General features: G+C 45.0%; 1 protein-coding gene across 24 annotated transcripts in view; it reads right to left on the reverse strand.

The window, feature by feature from the left end:
* KCNMA1 (potassium calcium-activated channel subfamily M alpha 1) overlaps positions 1–21550 on the reverse strand; it is a 714937-nt gene that overhangs the window by 218521 nt on the left and 474866 nt on the right. For 23 of the 24 annotated variants that reach the window (XM_014836994.3, XM_014836959.3, XM_070491092.1 and 20 more), the window contains 3 exons: positions 17047–17122; positions 14764–14934; positions 13122–13213 (listed from right to left, as the gene is read on the reverse strand). In XM_014836994.3, coding sequence (XP_014692480.3) covers positions 13122–13213; positions 14764–14934; positions 17047–17122 — 339 coding nt within the window. Of the gene's footprint in view, positions 1–12931; positions 13024–13121; positions 13214–14763; positions 14935–17046; positions 17123–21550 lie in introns of all 24 variants that reach the window. The other variant, XM_044761699.2, reaches the window with a different exon arrangement.

Below are 21550 nucleotides of genomic sequence, written 5' to 3' on the forward strand. Positions count from 1 at the left end.
AGTGGCGCAGTGGTCAAGTTTGCATGTTCTGCTTCTCAGTGGCCCGGAGTTCGCCACTTTGGATCCCGGGTGCTGCCATGGCACCGCTTGGCACGCCATGCTGTGGTAGGCATCCCACATATAAAAGTAGAGGAAGATGGGCATGGATGTTAGCTCAGGGCCAGTCTTCCTCAGTGAAAAGAGGAGGACTGGCAGTAGTTAGCTCAGGGCTAAACTTCCTCAAAAAAAAGAAAAATCCATCTCAAACCCACAAGGAAGCATCTTAAATGTCAAAATTGTAGCAGATGGCATTTTATGGGAACAAGTAACTTTTCCAGTGTAAGCAAGCATGTCCGTTTTGGGGTAAGAGCTCCATAAACACAGGCTAGATTGAAGTAGGGATGGGTAACACTGGGTCATGGAACAAGCATAGCATCAAGTGGCTGAGTGTGACTTAATCAGAGTAAGAATAATGCTTAACGCTTATGAACTCTATCAGGGCTCACAAGAAAAGTGTCAATTGCTTATTTCACGGGTGCATCTTCACTGTATAATGGTGTACCTCTCCCATTAGTAAGCCTCTCCACCTCCAGAATGAAATCCTGGCCATCCTGCTCAATCACTCTGCTCCCTTCTTGGATATGGACCAGGATAGCTGGAAGGCCCCACTTGAGTTGGAACCTCAGTTTTAGAGCTCAATTCCACTGATGCCTTTCAGAATGGAAAACTTAGGAGAACTGACTTATGGCAGGAAGCATAAGAGGAGGATAGAGAGGAGGCCACCAGATAAAGCTTTTCAAGACTCCAGGGAATGAGGCATCCAGAGATCCACTGAGGTTGAGTTTAGCTCAATGAAAAATAAAATCTACACACTTCTAAAAATACTCAGGTAGTGTTTCTTAGAGCCAGTAGCCCTTTAAAAAGGGAGCTGTGATAGTGATGTGCTCCCTTCCGTGCTCTCATGTTTATCAGAATGACCCTTGGGGAATGGTTAGTCTAGTGCCTGCATTATTTTGATGTGGAAACTGAGGTCCAGAGACTCAGTGCAAGGTGAATGCCAGAGCAAGGGCAGACCTACCCCCACAGTGTGATGCCTTCTAAATAGAGGAAGCAGCTGGTATGGCTGAAAGGAGCCTGGGCTGGGAATCAGGAGACTTGGATGCCAGTCCCGTGTGACCTGGGGCTGGTCACTATAAAACAAAGAGGCCTAGACTGAATGGGCTGCACCCACAGACACTGATGAATCTTCCCACACGGTTCCAGTTCTCTGCTCCCACCATACTTCGCGCCATCATCCTATCTTGTCTAGATGGCTGCAATAGCTTCCTAATTCAGTTGCCTGTTTACTCTCCTCACAACTCCCAACCCCTCCAAAAGCTAAAGAGTGAAGACTGAGCAAATGCAACTGCATCAGATCCCACAAGGACAGGGGGGTCTTAGCTCTCTCTTTAGCAGAGCCTCACTCTAGGAAGACAATATAAAATGCACAGCTCCGGGCTGTTTATTTTTAAAGATACTATATCCATTTTTACTGGAACAAATATAAATAACTTTAAAAACCCATAGCTATCCTGTCACAATAAATCATACAGAGTAAATTGAAAATCCTATACAGCTTTCCCTGAATACATCGTGCTCACTTTGTCAAAGAGGTAGAGGAAATGTGGCATATATTGATCTAGATGTCTCTGTAAAACTATAATATTTATATCAGATACACAGGCTAGAATCTCTTCTGTCTTTCTGCTAAGCCTTCTCATCATGCATTCCTCGTCCCAACTCCTCCCCAATGCCTCCAACCATTGGTAGCCACTGACTGGATGGGAATGAATTTTAAGAAGGACTTGTAAAGGGAACTCAGCAGCATTTTATCATATAGAAAGCAGTGGGGGGGAGACAAGAGACCCCACCATCCAAATCACACAGTGGTCAGGACTCAAAGTATCGTCCAAAGGGAGAAGGCTAATCCAACCCCTGCCTTCCCACCTTCCCCTGTACTGAGAGCATGTCCCAAAGGCTTCCATGCCAGGGAGATCATCAGGCAAAAAAAATGCAAATCCAGGCTGTCTGGGCCCCATCCTTCCCCCTGCATCCCAAGGCCTAGCTCAGGACGCCGAGACTTGCTGGGCTTATAAGAACTATCTGTTGACCACTGAACTGGTTGGCGAAGTGTGCTTGCCTTGGACACCCTATGCTATCGTAAGCGGAGAAGAAATCTAACAGTTAACAGCAAGCCTGTCTGATGATTGGCTGATTCTGCCTCATCAGATCTATTACCATATTTAAAGTTTCTGGGAGAACAGTACATGTGAGGGTCACAAAAACCAAAATAAAACAATTGCAAGCACATATGATGCCCCCAGTCTCAAACCCTGCCTTTATTTCCTAAGAAAACACAAAAACAAGCAAACAAAAAAAAATCCAAGGAGGTTGGAGATAAGATAATTTCCTACTCAGGGCAACATCTAGTGCTTTGCTATCACAAAGCAAGGAAATACTTTCTCCCTCCCAGTGAGGAAGAAAATAAAGTAACCATCTTACCCAGCTGTCAATAGAGCTCTTCTGAGGGAGACAGGCTATTTTGCTCTTTCCCTAAATGGGGGCAGAAGGCTGAGAAAATCCCAACAGGGCAGCAAAAGCACCTCTGTAAGACAGAGCCCAAGGTCAGAGGACAGACTAATGGCCCCCCCGTAGAGAATACTGAGATGTCCTGACCAGATCAGAACTTTCTGCATGAAGGGGGTGCATCTTATCATATGCTAACGGTCAGGATATCACCACCCTAGAGGGATGTGAGTCTGCACCTCCACCATCCCAAATCACAATTACACCTCCATAATTACACCATGCCCATGAGGAATGATCACACATTTTTTATAGCTTGTTGCCTAAAGGGATTCTCAGTCTAAGACTTAAAACTAAATTCTGAGAACCTCAGTGTAGGAGACATTGGTTGTTTCTGCCTGTCCAGCACGTACCCTCCCTTCTGTCAATAGCACCTCATTTTTAATTTGGGGAACCACCCCTCCCTAATCACATACAGTCTTGGGACCTTTAATGAAGGTTCCCTGTCCAAGCTAAGCCAATTAGTGCTTCTCAGCCTCAAATGGAGAGACACTAGTTCAGGTTGGGAGCTGATTCATCCTGATGGCAAAACCCTGTAATGGACTGCCCCTGAGTTTCTCTTGCTGGATCCAGAGCTGCTTCTCTGGCTCACCCCTATCCTTTCTGGAAACTTGCTTTTCAGCTTTCTTCTGAATTCCATAAGGTACTCTAACCTTCAAAAACAAAAAAAATTCCTTTTCTGCTTAAGTCAGCAAGACTCAGTTTCTGTTGCCTGTAATCAAAGAACTCTAACTGGTTGATTTGTTTACCTTAACTTTAGTTTCTCATTTAAGTCTCACAATAACCCAGTATGCAGATATTATCACCAGCATTTTGGTTTCTTTCTCTCTCTTCTTTCTTTCCTTCCTTCCTGGAAGAGGAGTTATATAGCCTTCTTAAGTAAGCAATTCCATAATTGCCCAACTCTCACAAATTGCACTGGTTCTTGCTTGTGTCTCTCCCCAACACCTTCGTTCCTCCGCATTTTATTCATCTCATTACTGCAAGCTTGGTGACTTTTGGCCATTTTTTTTTTTTATTAAGATTTTATTTTTTCCTTTTTCTCCCCAACGCCCCCCGGTACATAGTTGTGTATTCTTCGTTGTGGGTTCTTCTAGTTGTGGCATGTGGGACGCTGCCTCAGCGTGGTCTGATGAGCAGTGCCATGTCCGTGCCCAGGATTCGAACCAACGAAACACTGGGCCGCCTGCAGTGGAGCGCGAGAACTTAACCACTCGGCCACGGGGCCAGCCCCGACTTTTGGCCATTTTTAAGTAAGCCACTCTTTCCTTGACCTGACTCTTCCAATCCTAGACGGTTCTTTCCTCTTACAGATTAATTAGGGCACCACCGAACAGCACTTTCCTCTATTCAGATCAAAGCAGAGTTGCCTATCTCCACATGGTAATTCTGCTTCTGAACAGGAGGGACCAAGAGAAGAGAAGATTAAGGCAGAGGTCAGCCACTCCCTTTGGGGATGAAAGTGGAATAGAGGGAGAATGAGTCCCAAGCAAAGAAATGGTTCTTAATTTTGCCATGGAGAGGGGAGGCATGTAGCTTTGACTTGCAAATTGAGCCCCACCTTCCTGCCTAAGACTTCTGGTAACTCATGCATCCTAGCCCTAGAGTACATGATGTTGGTATTGACCCTCCCATAATGACAATCAAATTGACACATCCTGGCCTTGTTCCCCAGCGAGACCCAAGGGTGTTGCCCCAGCTAGCATATGCTGCTAGCCACCACTCTGAGTAAACCCAACACATTTGCAAAGGCCTCATCAGGCCTCCAGGATCCGTTACGCACACAAGACCTGGAAGGAGTTCACAGGTTCCAGGGCTTGCTGAGGCATCATACACCACAGAGGGACAGGTGTACAGTACAGAAAGGAGCAGAACTCAAGATAGCATCAGCAGCTCCCCACCCTGCAACTATCTCTGCACCTCTCTTTTACTGGGTCCATCACGAGATCCATAGGTTTTCAGGTGTGCAAGTCACCCTGCTGTTACCTCTCCCCTAAACTACTCCAGTGGGTACATTTAACAACGTGAACTGTCAAATGCTTTTAGGAGCATTCCTTCTGAAATGCTTACAGCCTCCATGATTGTTTCATACCTTAAATGATTTTATTGAATGAAATTCCTGACAAAAGAGCATTTCACTGGGACAATGCTCCTATGTAATCAAGCTTCTGTTTAGCTGCCACTGGCTTCTTGCATGATTCTGATTGGTCAAAGTCTTGGATAAGCTCCAGGAGAGCAAGAAACACATTTCTTGGTTATTCCTTTAACCACAGCACCCGGTACAGTGCCTGGAACATGGCAGGGGCTCAAATAACTGTTGGTTGAGCAAATATGTTGGGACGGGAGCTTTCCCAAAGCTGTTCTATATACTAGCTGACATTTGCCTTTGGGGTCTGTGGCTAAAGGTCATAAAAACTCTCACAGAGATGAGCACGCATCTATCTCTGAACTGCCTCCATGTCCTCTTTTTGAGAAGGTATACGGAGGAGAGATAAGATTGCTTTTACTGACAATTGGTACCCACACTTGGAGCAGTCACTGTGGTTCTGGGAGTTAGAGCAGGCCATTATTATGCGACACCAGTACTAACTGTGGAGGCTCCAACTCTGAGAGCCAGAGAATCAGGGTTCCATGAGTCTCACGTTGCATCAGTCTCTACAGTTATTTTAGTAAAAAGAGACACTGGACTTGGCCACTTAGAAAGTTTCCTGGTGTATTTTCAATGTGCTATGGCAGCATCAGTGGTATGAACCTTAAATCTTCTAGGAACCACTTTGCACAGCTATGGAAAGACTTCTATCAGAACAAATGACATAGCAGGAAGAGAGAACACAGTGCAACTTAGTCTCGGATGGTTGGGTTTCTTCTATATTCAGAATCTACCCAGCAAGGATTCACCCAATCAAATGTGAAGTTGAGCAGAAAGAATCTTCAGGGGTTATAAATAGAAAAGTCATACTCAGAGGTATTTTAATGGAAGAAAGAATATTTGAAGGCAAAAGTCTAGGCTTGAATATGACTTTTTGTTTTTTTAGGTACACAGTTCATCTCCCACCTACATTTCTATTCTTGTTTTCAGAACAATAGCTGGAACATTTTGATAAGTGTGTGGAAGGGAAGAGAGACAGCAGTAAAGTGCTGAGGGGTGGGGAACAAGTCTTCATTCCATTAGGATTATCAGGAAACTGATTTACTATGCATCCAAGTCTCTTTAAATAGAGCTTCAAGTTTGAAAGGGACTGAAGACGTGGCTTGCAAGAATCCAAAGCAGAGGCAGAGAAAGAAGTGCCCACGTCCACACCCACCAAGACCTCTCTCACCGGAAAGGAATACCTGGCATACTACATTATACAATACGGCATCTAATGACACTTGCTTTTGGTATCTGCCCCTCAGTACTGAATTTCAGAAGTAGACAAGGGGTCATTTTTCCAAAGTATTAGGGCAATCTTATTTTTTTTCTTCCTCAAAAATTTAATGCTAATCAAAGCAGAATGCCTAATCCATCCAAGATGGCCTGTCAACTTGAATTATCTGTTTGTCTTCCTATTTACCGTATCTGTCTGTCTACAGTTCTTCATATCTTTGTGAAGATCAGTTATTGGGGCCTGTGTTTCCGTCTGACTAGAATGGCTACCAGATGATCCTTCCTGGTGATATGTTGATGATTTGCTAATTTGTGGCTTTTAAAATCTAGGAATCTGAAGACGTTGCTGGGGAGTGCAGGCTGGGGGTCACGTGGGCGACGCAACAAAAGGGCTGAATGGCTTACTTGTCAAGGGATCAAAGTTTGTATAAAATGCGGAGCTTCAGTCACATTTCAACCAGAGTGATGTCTGTGACACAGAAATTTTAAGTGCCTTCTTATAGGGAACATCCCTCACAGGGGCAGTCCCTCCTTGCAGGTTGTGATGAAGGGAGAGTGAGCGTCACCCAAGCCACATATAGACGGGAAAGGAAAGGATGCCCAAGACAATCAGCCCAAGACAACCCCAGGTAAATTAACACTGCATCCTATTCCCAAGCCCTGGGGTCAGGCCTCCTCAAAAATAATAGAGATGGAAATATTGTTTAGGAAGGCTGTCACCTCTGGGAGCCAACACGGGAGATTTAAATAAGCTCTGAGTTTGAACTCCCCAACCACTCTGGTGGCCAAATAATATAACGTGAAGTTCAAGAGAGATGTGGAGTACGTGGAGACTTTTACAAGTGTGTAGAAACACATCTATCCCCAGTGCTGGCATGTAGCAAGCACTCAATAAACACACGTGAAACAGATGAAGATGAAGGCATGACTCATGTTAGTTCTCTTGTAGGTGGGGGTGGACTATGGGGGGAAGATTAAATGAGTCTTTGCAAAGAAATAATCCATATTCTGGCATCTCAAATCATTTAAAACTCTAATTCTCTGAAGGAAAAAAAAAAAAAAAAAGACCTACAAGCATGGTGGGCAAAACCTGAGTGTGGCAGAGAAAATGGAGTGGAATTTCATGCTATACGAGACAGCCAGGCAGAAGGGACTAGAAAGTGGTCTCAGAAAGGAATCCTATTTTTAATAAGAGGAAAGACTCAGAGTAAAATAAGGACCCAATAAGAAGGAGCCAGGAAAGGTATGCAGGATGCCCTCTCCTGCTAGGTCATGGGGAGCACTGTTCAGGCAAACTAGAGCCGGAGAGAGAAATCAGGTTTTAAGACTTAGTCTCATGGAGGCAGAACTAAAGACTGATGATTGCGACAGGGGTTCAGGTAATCAGAATTTTAAAACCTAGAGTGTTAGCTCCCCTCAGCATATGAGGTGACAAAAGCTGGGTTAAGAAGTCATTGAACAGGCTGTAACTTCCGTTCCTCTGAGTTGTCACGTGTCAGGACCACTTTATCAAGGGTAAATAATCCCTGTTTTGCTCCATAACAGAAACTTAGTTGTTTTGCTTTCATTTTTGCTGCACGTATTAAAATTTGTATTTGGTATTTCCTTAGTTATATCCTTGCTCATTGCCTGTAACCTCCTGGAGACTGTATCTCCATGAGGACAGGTTCCATGGGTAGCTTGCTCACCACCAAATCCCTGGCACCAACACGACCCAGCACTGTGCCTGGCACAGAGGTACTCAGTGAATGCCCAAGGACTGAATGAATGAACCAACAGAGATGAGAAGAGGAATGGATAGTGAGGCAGGTAACTAACTGTGCCTAGAAACTCTTAGTTCTTGAAATTTTGTTCTAGATTACTGACTACTCTTTAAAATATGAGCATTCACATAAAAGAACAAATTAAAACACTCTATTTTCATTTTTAAGTGGAAAAACAAGATAAATTCTGCCCCCCTCTGTGGCTTTAAGGCTCCTTCTTACAACTCTGAGGATACGTCTGGGGTTGAAGGCAGACTCCCCAACTCCCTCCAGAAGGATGCAGCCCCGTGAGGGCTAACAGTCCAACTCAAAGCTGGGAAATAAACCCAGAGAGTGCACCCTGCAGAGGATTTCCCAGGAGAGCTCAGCTACTCTGATTCTCACCAACAATTAAGAAGCCACCCTTGGAGCAGTCCTCTGAGCTGTGCTGCAGACCAGCCAAGGAATGGAAGGGACAGTACGACAGGTCTGCCAGGGCACAGGACGCTCCTCCTAAGGTGGGATGCAGTGAGGCTCTGCCCAGGAACAAGAGTCCACCTCTGGCAGATCATGGCCCCAGAAGGGATGGAGCCGGGAAAGGGTTGAATGTGTTAAAACCCACAAATAAGTCACACATCTCATTTGGGGCGATGGTGTGTCTGCCCATCCCTGAGAGCCCTTCATTGCTACAAGTGTTCAGGAGGTAAATACATTTTTAGTCTAACCAAATGAGATAAATCATGGAAAAAAGGGTTTAGTCTCCTCCCCACCTTTCTGTCCTTGACCCCAGGGCCAAGATCCTTACAGGTAACAGGTGAGCAGAAGGAGGAGACACTGATACTCATGCCATTCTCTTCTTCCCCATCATGGGCACGGTGAAGGAAAACATACGATAGGATCGAGTTTAGGGCGGAAAGGGGTCTCAAGAGATGATCTAGAGTGGCCACATGGCCCAACGGAGCAGACTGCCCCTGGGTTCAAATCCAAAATCTACCCTTTACTAGCTGTGTGATGTCAGACAATTCACTTAACCTCTCTGTTCTTCAGTTTCCTCACCCATTCCAAATGAAGATGATGATAATATCTCCCTCACAAGGTTCCTGTGAGAATTAAGAAATACGCAAGTGTTTGTAGGTATTATTACCATCATAGGCCTTTGGGCTGTATTGATCCACGTTCTCATTGCCAGAAGTGTGTGGCACTCTTCTGTCTATATAAAGAAGACTTCTAAAAGAAGCCATAGCACTTAAATTTCACAGATGAGTTGAAGCTAAAGCTAGGTTAGTCTGTGACAACTATTCCCCCAACCAGAAGTGGGGCCCAGCTGCCTCATCCAGCCAGGACCCTTCCTCCAGTTAATCACACTCACTCTCCTGTCCTTTTTTGCCTACTCGTTGTCGTCTGTTATTCATTCTTCTCTTTGTGTCCTCTCAGCATTTGGCTACCAAGAATCAGTACAATCATCCATACCCATCCCATTCTCCTGTCCCAAACATCTGGCCTAGGACTGCCTCAGTTTCAGGCCCCAGAAGCCCATCATGGGAAGTACAAGGTCTGGAGGGCTCCCCGGCCCAACCGCCTCTAACAAGGAGGTTACAGCAGATGGATTCCTCTCTGTGGTCGACTATTTTCCATGGCCCTTAGCCATGTGACCTCGGACCATGATCTTGTCAGTTCTCATAAACTAACCAGGAGTGGGCTGAGTCACACGCAGAGAGGAAACCTCTGGGGGAAACAGCGGGAGCTGTGGGAGGAAGGAGAGCAGGCTGGGATCCCAAAGACCATGGGAGCCTCAACCCACCTCTGAGCTGCTTTGACCTTACATGAAGGGAAGGAGGAGGAGGCAGTGGACTCCGGAGGCAGGCTGGGCTCTACGAGGGCTACTCTTTTGAATAAGATTTGGGGACTCCACCCAAGAGACTAATTGTCCCCAAGACCTCCCACTCAGAGATACCGCCTGTGTTGGCCACTCATCGAACCCTTGGTTGTTAACACCCAAGTCTCTATTTTTAGGAGCCTGATATCATCATAATGAGATAAACCAGCTGACACTCACACACATGCACATGTCCCCACACCCAAGGCTAGCTCTCGACATCCTGCGGGAGGTCAGGTGAGGAATACTGGTGAGAGCATTGAAGTAAGCCACTATAGGCTCTTGGTACCAGGTTGATGGTAAAGATATTCTGCGGATGCTTCTGAAGTGTTTACATTATGCCAAACGCAGATTAAACTGAAAATGAGGTGCCAATGAAATCTTCATATTCCCCAATATCCTGAAATTGGGTGTTGCATAAACAAAACTCTGAGTTTCTCTGTCTAATTTTTCTTTACTTTAAACACTCTTTGAATTTCAAAGTTGTGTGTCTCCGTAGCTTTGGTCAAGAGTTACCTTGAGTTCTCTGACAAGTTAATGAATTGTTAGAGAGGTGATTACTGAGTAAAATACACACATGTAAACAAATCCTTTAACTATGTATATGTTGTAATTACTTTCTGGACATTCATTCTACTAAATCTTAGGGAGAAGCATATATGTACATGTGTCCAAGAGTACAGCACACACATTTATGCATACACAAAAACATGGGCACAGCATTCTATTTTAAGAGTCTGAAGTCTATCTTTCAACAAAGTTTAGCTGCTTTCCTTTTGCAAATGCATTTAATTTTATCTGGAAACTTTTTGACGTTAGAAATAGAACAACTGTAGTTTCTCATTATGTTTGCTGCCAGAATCCATGCTTGGTTGCTCAACTAAAGACCTTATATTGCTAATTACTACCACATGCCCATATCCCAAGCGAAAGAAAACTTATTGATTCTGACAGCCCATTCTCTCAACACTGAATTCCAAATGAAAACTCAAATTTTGGCCAAACATAACATTTCATCAATCTTGTTCTACTGACTGGAAAAACAACATCAAACAAAGGGAGCTAATGGCCCTTTATTACCGTTCCTTTCCCAAGCTTATATTTTCTGATGAAAGATCTAAGTGACCAAAAGGCTTCTTTAAACTACTTAGTAATTAGCTTTGAACCAGGAAACAATGCCTAAAGTGAACAGTCCCAGTGTTGATGACAGAACCGACTCGCTGTCCACAGGGTTGGGGGACACTGGAGACCCAAAGAGAAGATTAAAAGCAAAGTGTGCATTTTCATAAAGAGAGAAGAAAAAAAGAGAGAGAAAAAACCAGGCTAAAAGCGGTGATAAAAGATTACAGAGATGGACCCAGAACAAAAGTTGAGGGAAGTCTATGATCTGAAGTCAGCAGCACGTGGCACTTTGAGTGGAAGCGTCAAGGCAAAAAGATGACTGAATCAGACCAGGGGCCATGAGCAAGCACTAGTCAGAGGGCCTTCTCTGGATCACGCGTCAACAAGAGCTTCCAGCCACCAGGCCCACCCACATTTGACTAGAGAAAGTATTTTGGGGGAAAAAATTTTACTTGGAATGAGAGTCAAAAAATATTTTCAATATAGACTCCCGGGAAACTGATTTTATTGACTTCTTCAGGGCCAGTGATAAGAAAATGCTGGCTAAGACAGTGGGTAGGAAGGCCATAAAGAGCCCAGCCCTCAGAATGCCTTCTGCTTTATGGCAACCTGTCCACACCTTAAAGGCAAAATGAACAGAAGAAGCTGTTTTCCTCTTGGCATGGAACAAATGACCAATGGGAATCTCTGGACCTATTTGGCCTTTTGGATCCAACCAATGGCCCAGAACTCAGAACAGCTTGGTTCTAATCTCATGCAGGGCTGTTAAGATAATAGGAAGAGGAGGACTCCATTAGAGGGAAGGTGGAGGAACGTGCTGCCTCCATGGGAAAGATGCCAACTGGCCTCCTCTCACCCACTGTCCTCTGTTCCTTTGAAAGGAAACTGCTGTCCTGTGGGTAGTTCAAGAAAACGAGGGTTTTTTCCACCTCCTCATTTTCTGAACGGAGGACTGGACACCTGAGCTCAGGATGCACTGGAATTACCAACAGGAGGGGAGGTTCGCTCCATCTAACATGACTGTCAGGCAAAGGAGGAAAGGTGATGGAGAGAAATGTGATGCTACTGGTTTTATTCTCTCTCAAAAAATACAATAGACTATCCAAGAGTTCATTTGAAAATGAATGGGGGAAAAAATAACTAGTTCCCTGTATGGAGCGTCCATGACTGGGAAGGGGCATGAGTGATAAAAATATTCTACATCGTGATCTGGTGGTAGTTACTGGGTGCGTACATAGGTATATATTCCTCAAGCTGCACATTAAAGATGTATATATCTTACTCTATGGCAGTTAAAACAAAAATTCAAAGTCAAAAACCAAAAACCTCAAAAACAAAAACAAAGCTGAGTGCACAAGAAGAAACTTTGAAAAAAAGGTCAAGCATGGTTGCTGCCAGCCCTGCCTCCCTCCAGCACTCTCCTCGCAAGATGGCGCTCTAGCAGAGAGGGCAGAGCGGTAAGATCCTGCTGTTTACTTAGGAGTAAAACTTCTGGTTGATAATGGACCCACATATTGATATTAACAGTGATAAAGCGATCTGAGCACAAATTAAATAGTCCCCAAGAAGAAAGCATTCATGTATGGGGAGCCAAATAAAGACTCATCAAGAAGAATGTGTAGTGCCCTGACATCCCATAAATGTGCTATTTCTTGCCCAGAAGGGATTTCAACTAACTAATAGTCTCTGTGAGGACAAGCTGAGTGTCTCCTGGCTAAAGAGAACTGGTTTCCTGTGGCCACAATGCCTTACAGTTGGCAAGATGACCTTGATCTCGCCTTCCCCAGGACTTCCCTGCTGGAGTATGAGCCCATGTTGGTGCTGCACAAAAACCCCAAAGGATGTCATTACATTAGTCTGAGGGACCAGAACGTAACATTCGTAACAACAGCCACTTGGTGTGAAGAATGAATCAGCTTGGTTTAGGGATCAGAACAGAAAATATGGGCCCAGTGACATACGGACCCCTTCAAGGATAAATCCATTATGTCTCTTGGAAAGATGGGTGGGGAAGAAAGCTGTGAATGGGAACAGGCCTAAGGAGTTGACCCATGTGTGACAACTTCCTAGGTAACTTCTGACCTCACACCCCATGCAGAATGTGGCCCTTCCCTCACAGAAGCAGCGAGTGGGGCGGGAGAAAGGCAGGATTCAGGTATTATCGCCAGAGGGACTCTTGAAAGTCACTCAACCACATCTTGTCTGATGCAACTGACTTACTTTCTGCCTCCATGTTTGTTAAAAGTCCCGCCGAATTTATTCCGATTCAGGATGAGAGCAGCAATTTCGGGCACGTAGCGGGCAAACATTGCCTACATGCATGAAACAAAGAAACAAGAGCCAAAAAAAAAATGGCATGCAGAGAGGATTCTACCACAGGGGAGGCAGCAAAACCTCTTGGCATACTTACTTTCTTCCACTAACCGCACTATAGGAGCCCCCGTATTTCTTGCGGTTGCCTATTAACTCTATGATTTCAGGGACGTAGCTGGCAAACATGGCCTGAGGAGAAGATAGGAGACAGAAGAGAGACTAAAAAGACAGGCCAAAGAAAGGGGGAGACCTTTTCAGAAGGGGGGATACTAAGATCTGAAAACACAAGAGGATTAGAACTGCAAAGGTATACATTAATATGTTGAATTATAAAAAATTAAAGCACAAAAAGGTCAAGCTCCTGAAAATACACAGGACAAAACAAACATCAGCCAACCTAGACAACTGAAAAAAATCACAGTTGAGAAAACTACAAGGGAGACAGAAATAAATAAGCTGACATCTACTTCTGCCTGAAGAGAAATAAGTGAAGGGGGTGCATGCTGAAATCACACACACACACATCAGTACAAGAGGAGACCTTTCTTTCTAGTTAAAACTCAAAGGAAAGTCAATGCCTTTATGAGTGATTAAAGACAACAAACACCAAAAGGAGATTAAAAAAATATTAAACTTTTCCATTTAAAAAAAATCGCTAAAAAGCACTAGAGGTAAATCTAGGAAACCACATAGGAGGAAGGGACAGTGAGGAGAAACACAAACCTGCCATGTTTCGTCCAACAGACATTGTGCTCGTGGCGGATAAATGGGTCTCCTTATCTACAAGGACCTCATAGATGCTGAGAAAATGTTTGCCTTAATGTACATATGCACATGGACATTTATATACATTTTCAAATGTATATGTCATATGCATACAAAGAAGAGACGTGTATGCATAATATAAATGCTTGTGCAGTGTACATACGTGAAAGCTGTGCATGAATCAGGATTTTAATCACTTACCTCACACACAGCAAAAATCTAAACTTAAAATGAGCTACTTTGAAAGATAAAATGCAGCAACTGCCAATGTGTTGCCAGAAGTCCCCCTTGAAAATTAAACCATAACAGACCATGATGATCTGCATAGACCAGAAAAGCAAATAGCAAAACTCTGTGACTTAGAATGGGGGAGGAAAAATATCTCACGTGTTGCTGCATATGGAGTTTGCCAGCTGTTTACAAACGCGTCCTCAGCTCATGTGGTGACGTCCACCTGGACGTGACCAGGAGGCTGTCTATCTTCTGACGCGGGACTCGAATCTTGAGGGCAGGCTTCAGCCACAGTGTTTGTTGGAAGTTTGGGGAGGACCATGAAGGGGCTGTGGGAGCTCTTAAAACCGCAAACTGTCTACAGAATATGGGCAGCATCTATCAGGTCAGGTGACAGCCACTGCCCTTGCAGAATATCAGATGCTGAGTTACATTACTAAGGGACAGACACTCTCACTTAATAAGCAAGCATCACTTCCTTAAGACAATTAGATTTTCTCTTGGCTAAATGGCTGTCCCTGACAGGGGCAATCTGCCTAAGTCTCTGGGAAACAATTTAATACACTAAAGACATATGCAGAAAAGTCACCATCGCATTTGGATCCACTTGACTTGATTGTAACACTAAGGCAATCACTTGCTTCCAATGCAGAAACACAATACGAAAATTCAGAGTTTTCAGGAAATGAATAATAGAAAATATTAACGACCATGAAATCAAGAGCATAATAAAGAGTTTTTACCAGTCCCCCGAGGATGAAGAAGACCATGAAGAGGCGCCCAAGTGTGGTTTTTGCATAAACATCCCCATAACCAACAGTGGACATTGTGACCATGAGTAAATAGACACATTCCCAGTATGTGAGAGCCTGGTTGTTTTGGAAATTTTCCCATGGGTCCCCTGAATTCTCCACCTAAAGCAAGGAGAAAGGGAGAAAAAGGAAAATGTTATATATACAATAAACCAGGAACAGAAAAGCTCAGGACACGCAGCCCCCTCAACACAAGGGGTCTGCTGCCTGGGCCAAGTCCTGTAAGTGACGGCTCAGAACCCCCAGCAGGTCAGAGAGAGTGGAGTGGTCAGAACACAGACAAGCCTGCCTCGCTGTCTCGGGCAGAGAGGGAAGGAATGGAGGGAGACATCCTCGACTGTTTTTCTTCTCATGAAAATTTTGAGGCTAGCTGAATTTTAGGGCATTGCCTCTGGCCATGTTTTACAGCCTTCTCTTCACAGAAAGAGCCTGAGAGCCCTGCCCCGCCCTTTCTCTGAGACTTCCTGCTCCATATCTAAAGGCCGAGGTCAGGGGCTCCCAAAGAAATCCTAGACCCTCCCACAGAGGGCCCCTGTCTTTCATCATTTTGACCAAGGAGACGCCTGGTGGGCCTCGCTCCTTCAGATCTCATGGCCGAACCCCAAACAGCACCTCCTGGAGTCTGACTCTGCTCTCCCTGCTTTGCAGAATGTCCACAATGATTCTATCCTGCACACCGCAGGAATTTCCCCGGGGAGCAGGAAAAGTAAGCTCGTGAGAACAGTTTGCGTTTGCACAGTCTTTAGACTGAGGGCCACCAAGCTTCTTCTGTAAAAGGCCAGACAGTAAATATTTTCAGCTTTGTGGCCCATAGTTTCTGATCTCTGTAACAACAACTCAAGGCTGCAGTGGTAGCATGAGATCAGCCAGAGTCAATACTTAAAGGATGGGCGTGGTCAGGTTTGAGGAGCCTCAGCCCCAGGGTTGTAGTTGGCCCATCTCTGCTTTAGACTTTACGAAACACTTCCTTTCCTCTCATCACACTTGACCTGCCAACAAAGCTGTGAGGCACGTAGGAGAGGTACTTTAGCCACTCTCAGGAGAGAGCGGGAGACGGGGGCTGGATCTCCAGGTCTACCCCAGATCACAGCCCTACGATATACCAGATGGCCAAGGCCTATGATCCCCAAGCACGGCCCCAGGCCCCCAGGCCTACAGCTCTGCCTCTGCAGAAAGTTTCCAGGACCCGGCCTGTTCCACACATCAGTATTTGTCCTCACCATGCCATTTTCGTAGAGATTTCCTGGTGAAGCAGAAGGTACTTTACCAGGGGAAGTACCAGGTGGGGTCACTGGGCTAGTGAATACAACTAAGCCCTCTCTATCTGTGATTTGCACACTTGACAGAATTAGGGCGATTATCTAAGGGTGATTTCAGCCAAGAATCCCGCTAGCAGAAAGTGGGGCGGGGACGACCATCAGATCCAGTGACTGAATGTGAGCCCCGGCTTCCAACCCAGGCTATCTTCCTTTGGATGATAACTACATAAATCCCAGGGGTAGGTAACTAAATGCATCCTCTAAGCCTTAAGCAGAGAGAGGCTCGGCAAGGGAAGGGTACCTTTACTCAAAGCTTCAGAGTTAGCTGAGGCTCCTTCCAGTTGTAACAGTTTGTGTTTGGATGAAATGTGCTTCCGACAATCGCTATGTTCCCTAAAAGCAGAAAGAAAATCTGCCTTGGGAGGTTAAGAACAGCTTGACTTAATGATATAAGGCTTTCAAAGAGTTATTAATTTAAAGGAATTAATATTTTTGAGATACAAAATAACTTGACAAGTAATCAAGCAAAAGGATCAAAGGTAGCTTTTCGTAAGGAGAGAAACTGAAGGATGTGAATTTGTTGTTTACTGAGAGATGTGGGTCAAACTTCCAACCTCGTCCCCAGGCCTTTTCAGGTGTTTGCTGAGGAAGCACTGCCATCTTGTGGCTCATTGGGGTTATTGCAGACAGAATGAAAAATCTACCAAAGCCCCAGGGGCAATACCAGTGCACTGACAAACGCAGGTTAACAGTGTGAACATTGCTCACCATTTGGAACTAGTTTGGGGTAAAAGGGTTGGAAACCCAGACAATTGTGCAATTGCTTCTCCTTTTCCTACATTCTACAGCTGGGCTGAAGTTTCTCTCCGGGGAGAAAAATTTCAGGTAATAAAATGACTGAGAGAGGGGTTTGTTCCAGAAAAGCCAGAGCTAAAGCATCTGCAAAGACACTTACCAAATGGATGAACCCGGCTGCTGTTAGCCACGTGCTGATAAATATGGAGAGCAGATTCACCAGCTTGATGGAATTACTGTGCAAAAGAGACAACAAGCAAAATCCCCAAGTTACACAAGACCGTGGCGGGGCTGCTTCCACAGTGACGATGCCCCCTAGGGGAGAGGCAATCCCCCCTCACTCTGCAGTGTTTTCTCCATTGTAGGGGGATACCCAGAAGGCCAGAGCCTAGAGGAAGAGTACATCTGGGCTACTGAAAATGCTCCCTAAATTAACCCCTCCAATTGTGCGTAGATTTTTTTTTAATTAACTTTTATTTAAAAATTTTTTAAATCTACAGAAGTATTGAAAGAACAGTGTAATGAACACTTATATGCCCCTCACCTAGATTGATCAACATTTTGCCATATTTGCTTTATCTCTATTCTTTTTCTTTTTTGTTTTTTGAGGAAGATTAGCCCTGAGCGAACATCTGCTGCCAATCTTCCTCTTTTTGCTGAGGAAGACTGGCCCTGGGCTAACATCCACGCCCATCTTCCTCTACTTTATATGTGGGACACCTGCTACAGCATGGCTTGCCAAGCGGTGCTGTGTCCACACCCGGGATCCGAACTGGTGAACCTCGGGCCAACGAAGCAGAACATGTGAACTTTGCTGCACCACCGGGCCAGCCCCTATTCTTTTTCTTTCATTTTATCTTTTTCTAGTCTTTCTCTTCTTTTGGCTGACCCATTTACAGTACAAGTACGTTGCAAACTACATGAGACACCCCCTCAATACTTCAGCATTCAACACCTAAGAAGGACACTGTGCAACACGATCACATATGATTGTCACACCTAAGAAAGTGAACATGAATTCCATAATGTCATCTAACAAGCACTCTTTATTTAAATGTCTTCAGTTGCCCTGAAATTATGTGTATTGGTGTTTTCATTTCTTCACCCTGATCCAGGAACTAATCGAGGTTCATGTATTGCATTTGGTTATGATGCTGCTTTAGTCCAGGGGTAAAGGACAGATAGTAAATATTTTAGGCTTAGCAGGTCATAGGGTCTGTTACAATTACTCAACTCTGACACTGTAGCATGAAAACAGCCTTAGAGCACATGTAAAGGAATGGGTGTGGCTGTGTTCCAATAAAGGTTTACCTAGAAAAACAGGCAGTGGGCTAGATTATTCATGGGCTGTGTAATTCGCCAATCCCTGCTTTATTTCCCTTAATCTATAATCCGCCCCCTGCTCTTTTTGTTCTTTTTTAATGACATTTACGTTTCTGTGCACCCAGGTCAGCTGTCTTATAGAAGGTCCCAGATTCTGGATTTGTCTGATCATTCCCCCATGATTAGATTCTGTATAAATTCTTCTGTTATGAACATCTGGCTAGGATGGCGTCACATCTGAAAACCCTAACTCAGTTGCTTGATTCAGGTAGGAACATCAGATTTTGCCACTGAAAGGCATCCATTTCCCTTCATAATTAATGTGTCATCCGTGCAGTGACACTCTGAGACTATATGAATATTTTGTTCCCCAACAACCTTATATCTAATAATTTCAGTATCCACCCGTGTTCCTTGAGTGGCTCAGTTGGAACTCACTAAATTTTCAGCACCCTGAAAGCAGGGGCCTTGTCTGTCTGTATCCTGGGAGCAGTGAGTCCCTGGTGCATAGTAGGGCCTCTATGAAAATGTACTGATGCTAACTGGTCTCCTCCTTGGTACTCTTCCCACTAAACTTCACCCTGTTCACCCCGACTGGGGTATAGCTCCTTGAATGCTACTGTCAGCAGGTCACTTCCCCATCCAAAGGCTCCCTTCCACCTAAATGTTATGTCCAAACTCTCTCCTTTCATCTTCAACACCCACTGAGGTCCCAGGCTCACCTACCATAAGCTCTTGGAACTCTCATCACAGCCAAACTTATTTACTATGTCTACATTTATGCTATTACTCAGCTGGAAAGCCCTGTCCATTTATCCAAATAGTTCCCTCTCTTCAAAGCCTGGTTCAATCCCCACCTCCTCCTTCAAGTGGTTCTACCCACCTGCCATACAGAGTGACTTCTCCTCATGGCTCTGACCTGCAGGTACTCATTGGTAATGGATCCCACTGTTTTAAGACATCTTTCGTAACGTTGTTTTAGATTGCTGTTTGACTCTTGTGTCCCTAACTGCATCTTGCAGACAAGAACTCTGGGTTCTACCTCTTTCAGTCTCCCCAGAGTGGCCTAACAGCCCACAGTGGGGTGCAGCCCGTCATCATTGATTGATTGATCTCTGCCCTCTCCCACTTCCCTCTCAAGGGGAACCAATGACGTGAATTCTAAGAGTCTATGCTCACAGTAATAGGAAGGGCTAACACTTTTACGGTTCTTTTACAGTGCTTGCCATATGCACCACAGTGCTAAGTGCTTCATGCATATTAACTCTTCTAACCTTCACAACCTCTCTATGAGGTCATCCAGAGGTTAAGAAATTGACCCAAGTTCACACAGAAAGCAGCAGAGTTGGCATCTGAACCCAGGCAGTTTGGCGGCAGAGTCTGCCGTCTGGGCCACCACACTGCAGAACAACAGTCACAGACCGGCACCCGTCAGAAAGTCTTTCTTGATTGTGAAAGCAAAGCTGCGCCTCCCCCACAGTCTGCGCACAGGATGTCAAAAAGGTCAGAAAGCGCTGCTCCAAGGAGGAGGGAGACAATCTCGACATATTGATCACCCTTTTGAACTGCCACAGAAAAGAACGGAAAGGAAAAACTCTGCTAACTACGTCTCTACGGGGGCCACATGTGGAGGAATGCAGGAAGAGGCTGTAGTGGGCCAGGCAGCCCAGGGGTTGGAGGAGGACCCCTCAGAGGAGGTCAGGGTCAATGGTTCCAGGACAGCCATGATGCCAGAGCCCAGCTTTCCTTTCTCTTCAGTCTTTTTTCTCTTAGTAACTGAGCAGAGGAACCCACGGTCTTGGTCTCCCAGAGTTGGTTCTGACAGTCCAGGGAAAGAAGAAGCAGGTATTCTCAGTTTTGTGGGTGAGACTGATCTTTTGAAATGTGTGGAAAAACCTCCTTCTGGTTCAAAAACAGACTAGAAAAACAACAAAGATGTCCATTCTGTCTTTCTTGGTCATTTCTAGAGTTTCCAGATTATAATAATTGTCAATATTTATCAAGCTCTTGTTATCCTTTAGGCACTGTGTTGAGTTCTTCATTTTCTTCAGAGTTTTACCATTTATCCTTGGATATAGATACATCATTGGTCCCACCAACTAGATAAGGAAACTGAGGCTTAGTGTGCTTAAGAAGCTTCCCAAGGACACATGGTTGGTAAGTGGTGGGGTCAATATTCAAACCTGAGAGCATCTGATCCAAAGGCTGCTCACCTAAAGCCTTTGGAGAGGCAGTACAGAGGAGCCATGTGGACCACTGTTTCTATCACTCTTTCTACAGCTCTTCCTCAAGGACAGCCCTGTGGATGCGTTGGGTGTCAATCAAAGGTCCCCACCTCTCCCTCCACCCAAGTGGCCTGAGCCACGCTGGCCAGTGGAGGAACTCCCAGCTCTGAAGAGCTCCGAGGTAGGGCTTATCAGAGACATTTTTCAGAAACTGAATGGGAGAGAGATTTGGGTGTAAAAAAACAGAAGCCTGGAATGCTAGAGGGCCACCTGCCCTGGAGAAAGCCTGCCTGAGAGGGAAACTCCAAAGAGACAGAGAGAGAGACAGAATCCGGATGAGAGAATCTGAACCCCTTGATCTAGACACGCCCAGTTCCCCCTTGGACCTCCAGTCATTACCAAGGCTAGCTTGAGGTGGACTTATCACTTGCAATTAAAAGTCATCTGCTTATAATAGAAGGGACTGATATCCAAAATGCTCTCTGAGAACCTAACAAGGGATCAGGTCTATGAAGTAGATCTGGGACTCTCTCCATCTGAGTAAGGAGGGCAGATCCTGTACGACCCACTATTGTGCAATTAGTCCTGTGGCTCTGGAAGCTCTGCTATGAATCTGGCATTTACAAAGGAAAGCACACATCCGGCAAACCCTGGCCTTGGTCTCCTTTTCCAGACACTACCATGGGCCATGTTAGCACCACCTCACCTCTAAATGTTTTCTATAGCTGTGAATGGAGATCACCAACTGACAAAATAATGTTTAAAGTCTTCCATCTAAGCCTCTCCTTAGAGCTGAAAGATACCGTAACTCTTGCCTTTCTGTTCCCTGGAGCAGCTGACCAGCCCTGGAGGCCTAATCAATGGACTTCTAGGGTCTTTTTGTTTGGAAGGACACCCCCCCACAACCAGAGATTGGAGGAATAGAAGTAAGACACATAGATATAAGGCATCCACCAAACGAGCTGTATCAGGTGAAGCAACCCTGGCAATCGATAAGCTGAACATTGTTGTGGCTACATCCCCACCACATCCTGTCGCCAACTAGTTCTCAATGGGGAGTCAAAATAGAGTGAAATCCTCTTGCCTCTACCTGCTAAGCCCTCCACGGTGTGCTCC

Source organism: Equus asinus, chromosome 2 (genome assembly GCF_041296235.1).
Source record: "Equus asinus isolate D_3611 breed Donkey chromosome 2, EquAss-T2T_v2, whole genome shotgun sequence".
Taxonomy (NCBI): Eukaryota; Metazoa; Chordata; class Mammalia; order Perissodactyla; family Equidae; genus Equus; species Equus asinus.